Source organism: Xiphias gladius, chromosome 24, assembly GCF_016859285.1.
Source record: "Xiphias gladius isolate SHS-SW01 ecotype Sanya breed wild chromosome 24, ASM1685928v1, whole genome shotgun sequence".
NCBI lineage: Eukaryota > Metazoa > Chordata > Actinopteri > Istiophoriformes > Xiphiidae > Xiphias > Xiphias gladius.
The window spans coordinates 19,592,736-19,604,728 of record NC_053423.1 but is presented as its reverse complement, the minus strand read 5'-3'; the positions used below and the strand labels follow the sequence as shown (position 1 = coordinate 19,604,728).

The 11,993-nt window shown below is 39.7% G+C and overlaps 1 protein-coding gene across 1 annotated transcript in view; it reads right to left on the bottom strand.

The window, feature by feature from the left end:
- Positions 1 to 688: 688 nt before the first annotated feature.
- Positions 689 to 11,993, bottom strand: part of kiaa0319l (KIAA0319-like ortholog) — a 27,119-nt gene continuing 15,814 nt past the window's right edge. Inside the window, exons 12-23 of the mRNA XM_040121890.1 lie at positions 11,817 to 11,939; positions 11,583 to 11,706; positions 10,177 to 10,309; positions 9,318 to 9,466; positions 7,964 to 8,115; positions 7,570 to 7,708; positions 5,882 to 6,041; positions 5,242 to 5,384; positions 4,694 to 4,816; positions 4,336 to 4,426; positions 3,903 to 3,994; positions 689 to 3,408 (exon numbers count right to left, since the gene is read on the bottom strand). Of these exons, the coding sequence (XP_039977824.1) occupies positions 3,212 to 3,408; positions 3,903 to 3,994; positions 4,336 to 4,426; positions 4,694 to 4,816; positions 5,242 to 5,384; positions 5,882 to 6,041; positions 7,570 to 7,708; positions 7,964 to 8,115; positions 9,318 to 9,466; positions 10,177 to 10,309; positions 11,583 to 11,706; positions 11,817 to 11,939 (1,626 nt within the window). The 3' untranslated portion in view covers positions 689 to 3,211. The remainder of the gene's footprint in view (positions 3,409 to 3,902; positions 3,995 to 4,335; positions 4,427 to 4,693; positions 4,817 to 5,241; positions 5,385 to 5,881; positions 6,042 to 7,569; positions 7,709 to 7,963; positions 8,116 to 9,317; positions 9,467 to 10,176; positions 10,310 to 11,582; positions 11,707 to 11,816; positions 11,940 to 11,993) is intronic.

Sequence of the window (11,993 nt, the reverse complement as noted above, 5' to 3'; positions counted from 1 at the left end):
TGACGTCCCATAACATAGAACTCTAATTGAATCTTTGTTACATCAAATGGTTCTTTTCTTTGACCTGCTCAGGCAAAGTGGAAAATAAAGACAAATGGGAAATAAGAAGAATTGGGGGAAGACCCTCTCTGGTGAACTACAGGGAAGGACTGAATAAAGGCTATTCATTAATATCAACAACAAGTCCAGTCTCTGTGAGAAGCTTTGATCAAAATCAAAGTCTTTGCTCAGAAAAAAGTAAAAAAAACAAACACACATCTCTCAGAAAACTCAAGAACAAACTGAAACATTTTATTTTTAATTTACAGATTATCCAGTTCCATCAGGTCTTGTCACAAAGAAAGAAAAAAAGAAAGAAAGGAGTAATTCTTCACTAATAACCATATTTAAAACATTTTAAATTGAACTCCCTTCATTTAACGGTTGCTACCCCTTTCTCTGTCTGCCTTCACAGTGGACATCAGAGTCTAGGTCAATTCACTTCTTTAAATCCCAAATATAACTAGCAAATGTTGCAAATGTAACAGAAGAAATGCAGAATTTCATATCCTTAAATAGGTATAAAAATATCTTCAAAGGGTTTTTTTTTTTTTAATTTTTTTACACCTAAACAAGAAATGAGAGTGAATCACCATCAGGTCTTGGCAAATACGCCAAAAGCTATTTCCTATGATGTGAAAAAAAAAAAAAAAAAAAAAACTAAAAACAAACAAAACAAAAAAAAGAAACATGGAAAGAATATGACATCATTTCAAAGTGTAGATGTCATTTTACAGAGTTGGCACTTGGGTGCACTTGGTTTTAGTTTGCCTCATACAGGTTGGCAAAAATGGCCAGATAAATTCAGCAAGCAAGTCTGAATGAAAAGCAAAAAACAAAACAAAAACAAAAAACCTCCATCCTGGCCTGATGTGCACTGGGTGCTCTGAGACCAAACTAGTGCAGCAGAACTGACATCAGAATGAAGATGACTTAACAGTAAGAGACAGACATTTTTTGCAGTATTTTTAAAATGATTGCTTATTTCACATACAGTACTAGCTGAACTGAATCAGCAGCGTACCCTTTTAACATTCAACAACTAAAGAAAAAGTGCCTTCAAATGTGAACTTACAGATCAGTTTCACATTCTGCATGCAAAGCGATCAAACACATTGAGATGTTACAGGAAAGAGTCGTTTGGTTAAAGTTTTCCCTAAGCACAGTCTAGCCCAGAACCACCTCTCATTACTACTGATGCGCAGAAGAAACAGATGCAGCAGATTAATTTTTTTTTCTTTTTTTTCTCTTCTTTGTTTTTACATTCTTCCTACTATGTCCTGTTACTGGTATATCTATGGCAATCTCCTGTCAGAGGGGGCAAACATTCCTCAGATTAATCCACTGACCCTATCCTATTTTTTGAGAAGAAATCAATTTGCTCTGAGGATTTAGTACAGTTTGAGGTCGTTCTGGACACACAACGCAAATTTATCACAAATTGAAGTTTAGTGATGCCTTTTTTAATTTTGAATTTTTGTCTTGATCATAGTCACTGATACAGATTTCCTTGTGTTTTTTTTGCTTAGTTTTTTTGACCCCCAAGTTAAACTAACTGAATATTTGCAAAAAGGAAAGCAAAGATAAATGTGCTCATCCTATTTGGAGCCAAACAGACTAGAACTGTTTGCTGAAACTGCATAGGGACTGCTGAAGTCCCACTTTGCCATACATTAATTTTACAGGTATGTAGCGATTACTGAGGTGCCTCTGGACATAAGCTGCATCCAGGTTTTTGCTAAAAATATCTCTCTCTTTTCATCTTTACCGTCAAGGATATTAAGTTTTTTCTACTTCTACTGGATGCAGCAACGTCCTGTGTTTATGGCTGAACTTCTAACTTTAACCATCACATATCGCCCTTTTTCAACCAACGAGGCAAAATGAGACTGAAGCTGACAGAAATGAAATCAAAGTGCACTGACACCTAAACACAGCGTAAAGGTTGTTTGTATTAAAATCAAAAAGAAAAAAAAGAAAGAAAAAAAAACACAAACAAAAAACTAAGTGGTCTTCACGGTTCAAGCAGTCGTTACATTAATGTGTATTGAGGAGGAAGCAGTGTCCTGACAATCCCGTTTGTTGTGTTGTGAACTTCATCTTCCTCCTCATTATCTTCCCCGTTGAGACCAAACTAATTAATGTTGTGTACTCCAGTGTGTCTGTGTTCCAGCGATTTAGTCCACAGAGAAATCTTCAGAATAAAAGCGTGCTGCTTTTTTAAAAGCTCTTCTGCCTCTGACCGCCATAACTGACAACACAGGGACTCTTCCATGGGTTAATAACAGACATAAAAACATAAAAACTGCTCTGAAAAAACATGTTTTTGCACAGCAGCCGGAAAAATTCACACATACACCCAACACACAAACGTGCAGGCGGTCATTCCAGTATCGTGTTGTATCAGAACTGCAATCTGACTCTTCATGCACATTTTTTTTTTTTTTTGTTTTTTTTTTTGTTTTGTTTTGGAGGAATATCCATAGCTGTTGCTAGCTGTTTTGGTTGTGTATTTCCTTCAGATGAGTCATGAACAAAATCCTCAGAGCAGAGATAACCATCGGTTTTAACATGGCAGTGTTTGGTAGCATCAGGTTGACCCGGAACAGTGTGAATATGAAGTGTCTGTGTGTGCGTACATGCGTGTCTACAAGAGGCAAGATGTGAGCGTGTCTAGTGGCTGGTTTTCGTGTCATTAAAGCAGAGTTTTTTTTAAATCCAGGAAGTCAAGTGTCACTCAGGTTAGTCTTCTCTCCCACAGTCTCTGACTAACGTGTGCCATTAGTAAGAGGGGTAACAGTACATTCTTTTTGTCTCTGTGTAAATAATAGGGATCTATGTTATATTTTTACACTATTCAAAACACAGTGCTCACTCATAATTCTCAGTGAAATTGTATTTTTTTTTCCCTCCAAATTGGCTCAGTGTGGGATCAGGGAAACTCCAGTATAGTGGTATTTTTTCTATGACAGTGGTACAACATGTTTCCAGCATGTTTTTCCTCTCTCCCTCTTATTAAATCCAGGTATCACAGTCTGTCTTCATGGATGAGAGGTGTGAGGTTTTTGTGTTGAAGAACAACAAAAGAGAAAGAAAGAGTGAGGAACAGAGGGGTGTGACAGCTAGAGGAGGGGTGTGTGAGGGCAGCAGCAAGCTCCCCCCTCCTCTCCTGCTATAGCAGCTCTTCTCTTTGCTTCTTGCCCCTGGCTGGCCCCTGGCCGTTTCTCAGGGAGCCGTTCTGGGGCCGCAGGAGGTGCCCACGCTCCTGCTCCGTCCACGGGACCCCACCCTGACCGTCATCACTCTCAAGGTCAGAGTCTGAGTGCATGAGAGCGGAAGAGGTGGGAGCGGGTACTGGCTTCATACGAGCTGGTAGGCAGGTGATGGTGCAGGAAAACAGGCAGGAGAAGAGAAAGAAAGAGTATGACGTCAAAATGATGCTGAGTTAAGCAGAATATTTAATTTAATCAGTTGTTTCAACGGGTAGTCTCACTGAGATCAAAATCTTTTTGACAAGAAAACACACTAATTTACAACAACTGAAACATTTTAGGGCTGCAACTAATAAATATGTTCATTAGTTCATTATGTAATCTGTTTATTATCAATTATCCCTTTGTCTATCAAATGTAATAAAATAGTAAAACACGCACATTAGACGTTCCCACACCCCGCATTTATGTAATAAAATTATTTGTTTTATTCAGCCAACAGTCTAAAATCCAAAGATATTCAGTTTATTAACATATTTTACAAACAAATACATGAAATGCTGGTAACACGCAGCAGTCCCTTGTGCCTTTAAATATGGTGAGCTAAAACTGGTGGTAGTGGTGTTGTGTTTGAGTAAGTCTGTGTCTCACCAGTTCTTGGTGGTTGAAGCTCCAGACTGTCTTGCTCGTCAGCTTCAAGTATCTTATATCGGCTTTTGCTTCTGCGCACTTTGCTCTTTCGCCTTCCAGGGAAAAACACAAAACATCTAGCTTATCATCCGATGGTGTAGCGGTAGTTAGAGTGCAAACACAAAATTAAAATGACCCCCCCCCCCCCAATGTTTTTTAACTTTTACAGAAAACAGAAAACAACCTTATAGTCCCAACTACTCATCCACCCACCCACGTACCCAATCTGCCCCTAGACCTCAGAGAGAGAAAGAAAACAGAACATCAAACAAAACCAACAACAACAAGCAGATATATAATTCAAAATAATTAAATGAAAATGACAGGTATATTATATTCCCAAAGCTATTTAATAATAATCATAATATGTTATTGAATTAGGACTTGAACTCACCTGTTGCAGCAACACACCATCCCCCAGACAACGGTTGCTATAGCAACCACAATCATAAAGGATGCAATGGTCACATAGAGTATGCTCCACTCTGAAAACAAAATATTTGTTTGACACAAAAGCATGTTACTACGTAAAATCTTAAGTGTAACATATGAAACTGCACTTAAAATAATGTTAAGCAACAAAATCATTTTTATGGCCCGAATACGTGAGTAGAACAAATATGGCTTTATGAGCTGTCTCTTAGAGCCTGGAATTAAATTTGCTGAAGGGAAAAAAAAAGCCACATTTCCACGACAATACATCTGATTCATTAGCTACCTAAACTATTTAATTAGGATTCTTCTCATCTCACCACAGTTGCTCTCTGCGTCTCCAAGCTGAGCTCTGATGAAGTTCTCCATCCAGAAAGGGTGACAGACGCATCGCCGTGTGAACGAGTCACACTCGCCGTGGTTGGAGCAGTTTATCTGGCAGACTGAGGAAGGAAGTGATTAGAGTGTTATGAAAGTAGAGCTTTAATATCCCAGAGTGGTGAAGCATCTTGCTGCCACCAGATTGAAAATACTAAGGAGCAACAACGTACCATATGAATATTATAGATCAAAAATCGAGGGTAGGTGCACTGGATAAGATAAGAGTACACAGGTTTCATCACAGACGCAAAAGAACAAGACTTCAGAAGGAGAAGATGTAACTTGTAATAGCAGCTCAAAAATCATTCTATCAAGCCCTGTCATAATCTGACCCTTATCTTATAACTAACAGAGGTCAAAACAACTCTGTTGCTATGATCTACCTGTAGCCTCTGGCTCAAAGTGAACACAGAGCAAAGTGTACTGATTAAAAAAAAAACCTTTCGCCGTATGTGTCTCTTGCAAAATATATTTGTCAGGAACTTACTAACTGTATCCACACGTCGGGCCTTGTAGATGAGAAAGTCATTTTTCTGTTTGCGCAGTTTGTTGCGTAGGCCAAGTGCAACACTGTGGCCAGACAGAGGAGGGCGCCCCGGACCACCTGACACCAGGAAGACCAAACGAGTACTGAGGAAGAAGGAGGACGAGGAAAATGGTTACTGTGTATAGTCATGTCCACCAATCAAAGCCAAATCGACAAAATCTCATTCCTGCCTTTTTCGTGGTTAATTTATTTTTTTCATTATCAGGTTTACAATTAAAAAAGTCAAGTTGGGATTGTGAAAAGATTGTGAGCTCAAGGAAAATATGAGAAGACATTTGGACAAAAAACAGATCTATTATTACAAAATTGAGGGATTTCAGACAAAAAATAAAACTAAACAAAATCAAAGTCAACAAGTCTAGGTAAAAACCTGGTATATGGCTGGACCGTGTATGGGTGTGCGAAATTGTGGTCAATTTGTTACATGGAAATTCCGTTCAGCGTGCAGTAAATCTGGAATTGGCCGACCGGTGGTGCAACTTCATCACTCAGTAAATCAGAAAGTCAGTCAGGGACAGATATTTGTGTTTATAGGTCAGGCCACGCTGCTGCGGTCCAGCCAAAAAACAGAATGACTCACCTGTGCTCATTAAACGCGCTAATCTCCCGCACAATGATGTCGCTGTCAAGCACGCCCAGTAAAACCCCGACCTGGCGCAGCAGCATGTCACGCTGACGGTGGGAGACCTGGGATACAGAGACCTCCAACACCAGCTCCACCAGGTCGAGCTCCCATAAGTCTGACAGGGAGAGAGAGAGAGACAGAGATTAAAACACAGACGAGACATGGAAAAGGGGGGAAGGGTGGAAGGGGAGAATAGTGAGGACAGAAACAGTAACAAGGAGAGGGAGAAACTGATATGAGAAAAACAGGCTGATTGCAGGATCCATCTGACACTCTGAAATCTGGGAAAGAGGCCAGGAGACCAAGTGACGGATTAATTTGGCCCAGTGTGTGTCTGTGCACCGTATGTTGCACATTGACCTGTTCAACCTTCTGCTGTTGGTTGCTGAGTCTTTTGCTATGTAGACACCATTTGTATACACAGACTTGTTTAAAAGGACCCATCTGTAGGATTTAGGGGGATCTATTGGCAGGAATGGAATATAATATTCATACTTATTTTTTCTTGATTATTGTATAATCACCTGAACCTAAGAATTGTTGTGTTTTCATTAGCTTAGAATGAGTCCTTCATATCTACATAGGGAGCGGGTCCTCTTCCATGAAGCCCACCATGTTGCACCGCCATGTTTCTACAGTGGCCCAGAACGGACAAACCAAGCACTGGCTCTAGAGAGGGCCGCCTGCGTTTTTATGTTACCTAAAGGCCACGGTAGGTTCTCCTACAAGCTTGGAAAGGGAGGAGTGGGGAATTCAGTCAGACACATTGGTCCTTTAAATGAAAAACTATACCCTGCGATACTCTTATACTACTAGTTATCGACCTAGGAGGAATTTTGTGATTAAAAGCTGAGGTTTAACTTCTGGTATTCGTACTTTACTTAAACTGGCCTTGTTTACCTCTGCTTCAGTCAACGATTTCCTACATTTTCCAGAATGCCTTTCAAGTTATCTCAAGAAAATGTCCTGTAACTTGTACAGTGACAAATTAAAGGAAAAACCTGAAAAGTGAGTGGAGAGACAGGATGACAATGTGAATCCAATGCTATTGCCTTTGCAGTCACCAGTTCTCAATCCATTTGAACACCTATGGGAGATTTTGGACAGACGTGTTAGACAGTGCTCTCCGCCACCATCATCAAAAAACCAAATGAGGGGATACCTTTTGGTGGAATGGTGTTCATCCCTCCAGTAGAGGTCCAGAGACTTGTAGAATCAATGCCAAGGAGCACTGAGACTGTTCTGGTGGCAGGTGGTGGCCCAACACCTTACTAAGACACTTTAATTTGGGTTTTCCCTTAAATTTGTCACCTATCTGTAGCATTCAGTATGTGGTAGTAAACTAGGCAAAAGCAATAATTATAGTAGTTGCACCCTTTTCATGACACCTATTATGAAATCACAACAAAATGTCTCTTCTTTTTCAGGATTTCTCCTTATATGACTGTTAATGAATACTGCTACAAAATAAAAGTCTGAATAGAGGCTGTTGCTATTTAATTATAAGGGGGTGACAAGAAAACTTCCAATGCACCACCATCTGTCAACTACACAGAGACAGAAAAGCAACAATTGTTTTATAACAGTGTGAAAGTCTCAGTGTGTCCATATACTGCAGGTGTGTATAGGTCTGTTGACTTTACCAGGTTTGACCTCCACTGTTCCCCTGTCACTGCTCGTCTGTCCTTTACTGTCAGTTACAGTCAGGCTGAAGCTGTACTTCCCCTCCACCAAGTTCCCCAGAAACAGCACTGCCTGGTGGTCAGAGTTGTTCAGTACATCCTGTTGGAACAACAAACGATTAAAAACATGTCAATTGTATTTCCTAACACTGTGAATATCCAAATTTTGCTTACAAGGTACACCACAAGCAGCTGTTTTTGTTGTAGATTTTACAAAATTTTACAGTCTTATCATGGGTTTTCTCTTTACTATTAGACTCCAGCTACTGTTAACTTTTATAAACAAGATCAGAGAAAAGTGTTTCTAATATACATTCAAAGGCTTAATCAAAATAGCCGAGAATGTGACGCTCACCCCGGCGGCAGGGCTGCTGTCGTCCCTGGTCCACAGATAGCTGACTCCACCTTTGTCATCAGTTGAGTGAGATCCATCCAGAGTGGCGGTCCTGACGGGCAGAGCGATGGGTGGACTCGACACAACATGAGCCAGTGGCGGCTGGTCCAGTTCTGGTGGAAAAACATAATAAAAGACATTAAATACAGAACGATTATTACAACAACACTCATCATGAAATATGCTGATTCACTGAGATTGGACACATGGTACAGTGAAAGCCATTATCCCTTACTGATAGCCCTTAATATATCAGTAATAAAGGGAGAACCTAAAAGAAAACATATGTTAGAGAATACTTTAGTTATGAATTGACAGAAGATGTTCCTAACATTTTGTCTGTTGATTATCTTTCAACATCATGACAAGGATTTCCTCTGCATGGGGAAAGTAGGACTAGGAAAAGGAGGCACACCATCAAAGCAGTCAATGTGTCTGCAGCTTCGTATTTTATACTTTGATTACTTATTCATATTTCTGAGGTTGAGCAGCCAGTTTCTCTTTTTGAAACGGACAATTGTTAACTTTTTTAAAAAAAAATTAATATACATGTTTCACTACTGTTCTGGTAGGAGTGACTCCCAGTTCAACAGCCAAGGGTGAGGTTAACTGGAGAAGCCTGCAATTTCCAAGGTGCAATGATCCAATGAGGGCACGTTCAAATCATTCCAATAATATAGTAGATTTATTACTTATTATGTCCACTCCATGTATTATACGGAAATAAAAGGTTATATGTAATGATAGCTATGACACTTTAAAACAGCTCTGCAAGAGTTCCAAAAATTCCTGCATTTCCATTGTTTCATTTAGAAAGAAATATAGATAATGGCAACCTTACATTTCCATATGCATATACTGTGATTGTCATGTTGTGTTGACTATTTAACTCTGAGTTCCACTACACGACCCTCACAACAGAATAAGAGACAACATTCAAGTGCACTGTTTGGAAGATTTCACAAGTTTAAAAGCTGGTAATGCATAAGAACAAACTGTTATTAGTGCAAGAAAATCAAAGATCATATAAGGAACAGAGATTAAAAAAAACCATTACATATTACCATGGATAAAAACATGGGAAAAAAAAAACCAAAAAACAAAACAAAAACAAAACTATATTGGGCAGCAGGGACCTTTAAAACACACGCTTGAAATGCTTCAAATGTGTACTTACAATGCTTCCTTTATTTACTAATCCATATTTCACAACAACATCAATAATCCTTACCTGTCTGACTCCAACCCCAGCCAGCTATTTGGCACAAGAGAGAAGGATTAGTCCACACACACAGACACTCGCACATCTCCTAACCTTCTCTGACGATGACCGTGACAGTGTCGGTGCTCTGCAGCTTCCTCTCATCAGTTACTGTCAGGGTAAACTCGTACCTGCCGACTGCCAGGCCTGTCACTGTGGCAACAGCGCTGTCTACATTTTCAATCTTCACATCACCAGGACCGCTGATGGACGAACAGAAATAGAAGGAGAAAGTGTCAAAGAGAATTAACTGCAGAAGGATTATGTTGACTATGTTGTTTAAAAATGTGTTTCTTTTTTATGTTTGAATTCCACTACATTATATATTGCAGTGAAGGTTTTAAAAGGAGCACTCCATTGATTTTTACCCCAAGTTGTATTCTGTTTACTCGTCCATTACTCAGCCTGTAAAAACTGTTTATAACGTCCACTGTGGCTCTGGAGTGAGCTTTCTAATGTCCGCAAGCATAATCCTGATATGATATGTTTAGGGTTATCTTAACTCAGGCCTGGAGTCTACAAACTTTTAATGTCAAATGTGATTTACAAACTAGGACCTAGACTTTGACAGACGTAGGCATTTAAAAGGCAGAGAGGGTCTAAGGAAGTGACGCTATTGGTTGCATTATACGGAATGTAGGATCCAGCATTTTTGCAGTTTGATACGAGGGACTAAAAGTCAGGACATCTAAGCCTCTGCTGCTTTAATTTTGACCACTGTTTTTGTTTTTTTAAAATCAGTTTCTTGTGAGTCCTCCAACTTTACTTAAGCGCAACACAAAATAACTGGAGTGCCCCTTTAAATGACCATGTTTTAGCTACAGCATCAACTGGAAGTCTAAACCTTAATGAAAAAAAATAGTTGCTTTGATTTGTGAGAACAGATGTGTGCATAAGCCAGTGTCTGTCTGACCTGGTTTGTTTCCAGTGGTAGGTGGCAATCTTCTGGTCATCGCTGCTCTTACTACCGTCCAGTGTGGTTCGGTCAACTGGCAGCGTAAGCTCTTTTTCTGGTCCTGCATCTGCTACTGGTGGTTTATTGTTTTCTGGAGAGTAAAGAGATAGAAAGAACAGGATAAGAAAAATAAACACTGCACAGCCTACAGAAAACACACTGTACTAGTAAGTGAGCTAATGGTTGTCAAAAATAAAAAACAACATGAGACATTTCTTCCAAAATCAGTGCGAGCTCACAAAGTACACCATCCCTCAACTATCACCAAAATTTAATTAATAGTGCGGCATTAAAGTTTTTTCAAATGATAAAATCTGCACCTTTAGTTTGTTGTCAGTTAGGTCATAATTTCTCCAACTTTTCTTCAGATCAGATCAGTGTCTGACAAATCAGGCGTTTGACAGATGGACCAGTATTTCAATTAGAGGTGAGAAAGATGTAAGACAGATTGTTGTTTGCTGTCACTTTCTCAATCTTTTAAATAGATAATACAAAGTTAAAAAAGAAAAAAAAAAAAGGTCCTAGAAAAAACCCACCATGATATGAAAAGGACAACTACCTTCAGATCAGCACTTCTATGATCATTTCTAATGTGCACTACCTGATACAGTACGTAACAGCAGTCGTGCTCTGAATTACCTGGAGTTACAGCGTCTGACTCACAACACTGCCATTTCTTTCAGATATTATCACCCACATGGCTGACACAGTCTGACCTTGCAGGTGGATGTGTGTTAACATCACAGGTCCTGTTCAAACACTGCAAGACTGTTTTGCCAGTGTCTACAGTCTACACTAGGTGCTTATCAGGTTGTGTGTATACGTGAACGTCCCACTCACTGAGTCAAAATGCCATTTCTTACAGTCTGACAACAGAAATTCCCTTTTTTGTGTGTATGTTATCAGTAGTTTAAGTACTGATATCAGCTTCACACATTATAAAAGGTCAAGAACAAATACGGCTAAATTATATATTGTTGCTCAGTATGCTCTTCACACTTCATGTGTATATTTGTATAAAGCCCGTGGGAAAGAGAAAGTGCAAATGAGATGCAACACAGGGAATATCAAACAAAGAGGAAGTGGACTTTAAGTTCAGCGATACGGAGTTTAATTCAAGGCTTTTCTTAAATGGTGCACAAGTGCACACAGCTGAGTAAACAGACATAAAAAAATATTAGTTAATGAGAGAGTGCTGTAAGGAAGTAAGAAGCTAATGTTGTAATTAATGCCCTTGGCCTAGCAGCTGAATAATGAAATACTTCTACCAACTTTTCACTGAAAACGTTATTTGAAAGTGCAGGGATGGCTTAACTGGAGCTATTTTTTTAATTTATTTTTTCCCAAATTGTCCATCTGTTTACCTGGCTGCACAATGACCGTGACGTGGGCAGTGTCCTGCTGTCCAGCTGAGTCTGTCACAGTCAGCTGGAAGGTGTAGTCTCCCTCCTGCATTGCCGACAACTGCAGGATCTGTGTCCGTACGCCCTGAAAACACACAAAAAAAGATGCCACTGTTAGGCAAGATGCTCTTATTCAGGGAAAAATGGGCTGAAACACGTGAATTCCTTTGTGTGCGTCGTTCTTCAGTATCTCACCTGCATCTCCACCACTTTGTCTTTGCTCTCAGGGCTGAGGGACCACTCATAAGACAGGGGATCATGGTCATCGGTGCTTTGGTTGCCATACAGAGTGATGGAGTTGCGTGGCAACTGGATGACCTGAATGAAGTAAGAGCAGAGTCCAGCTATTGGCTACCAGGAGTACACAGCTTT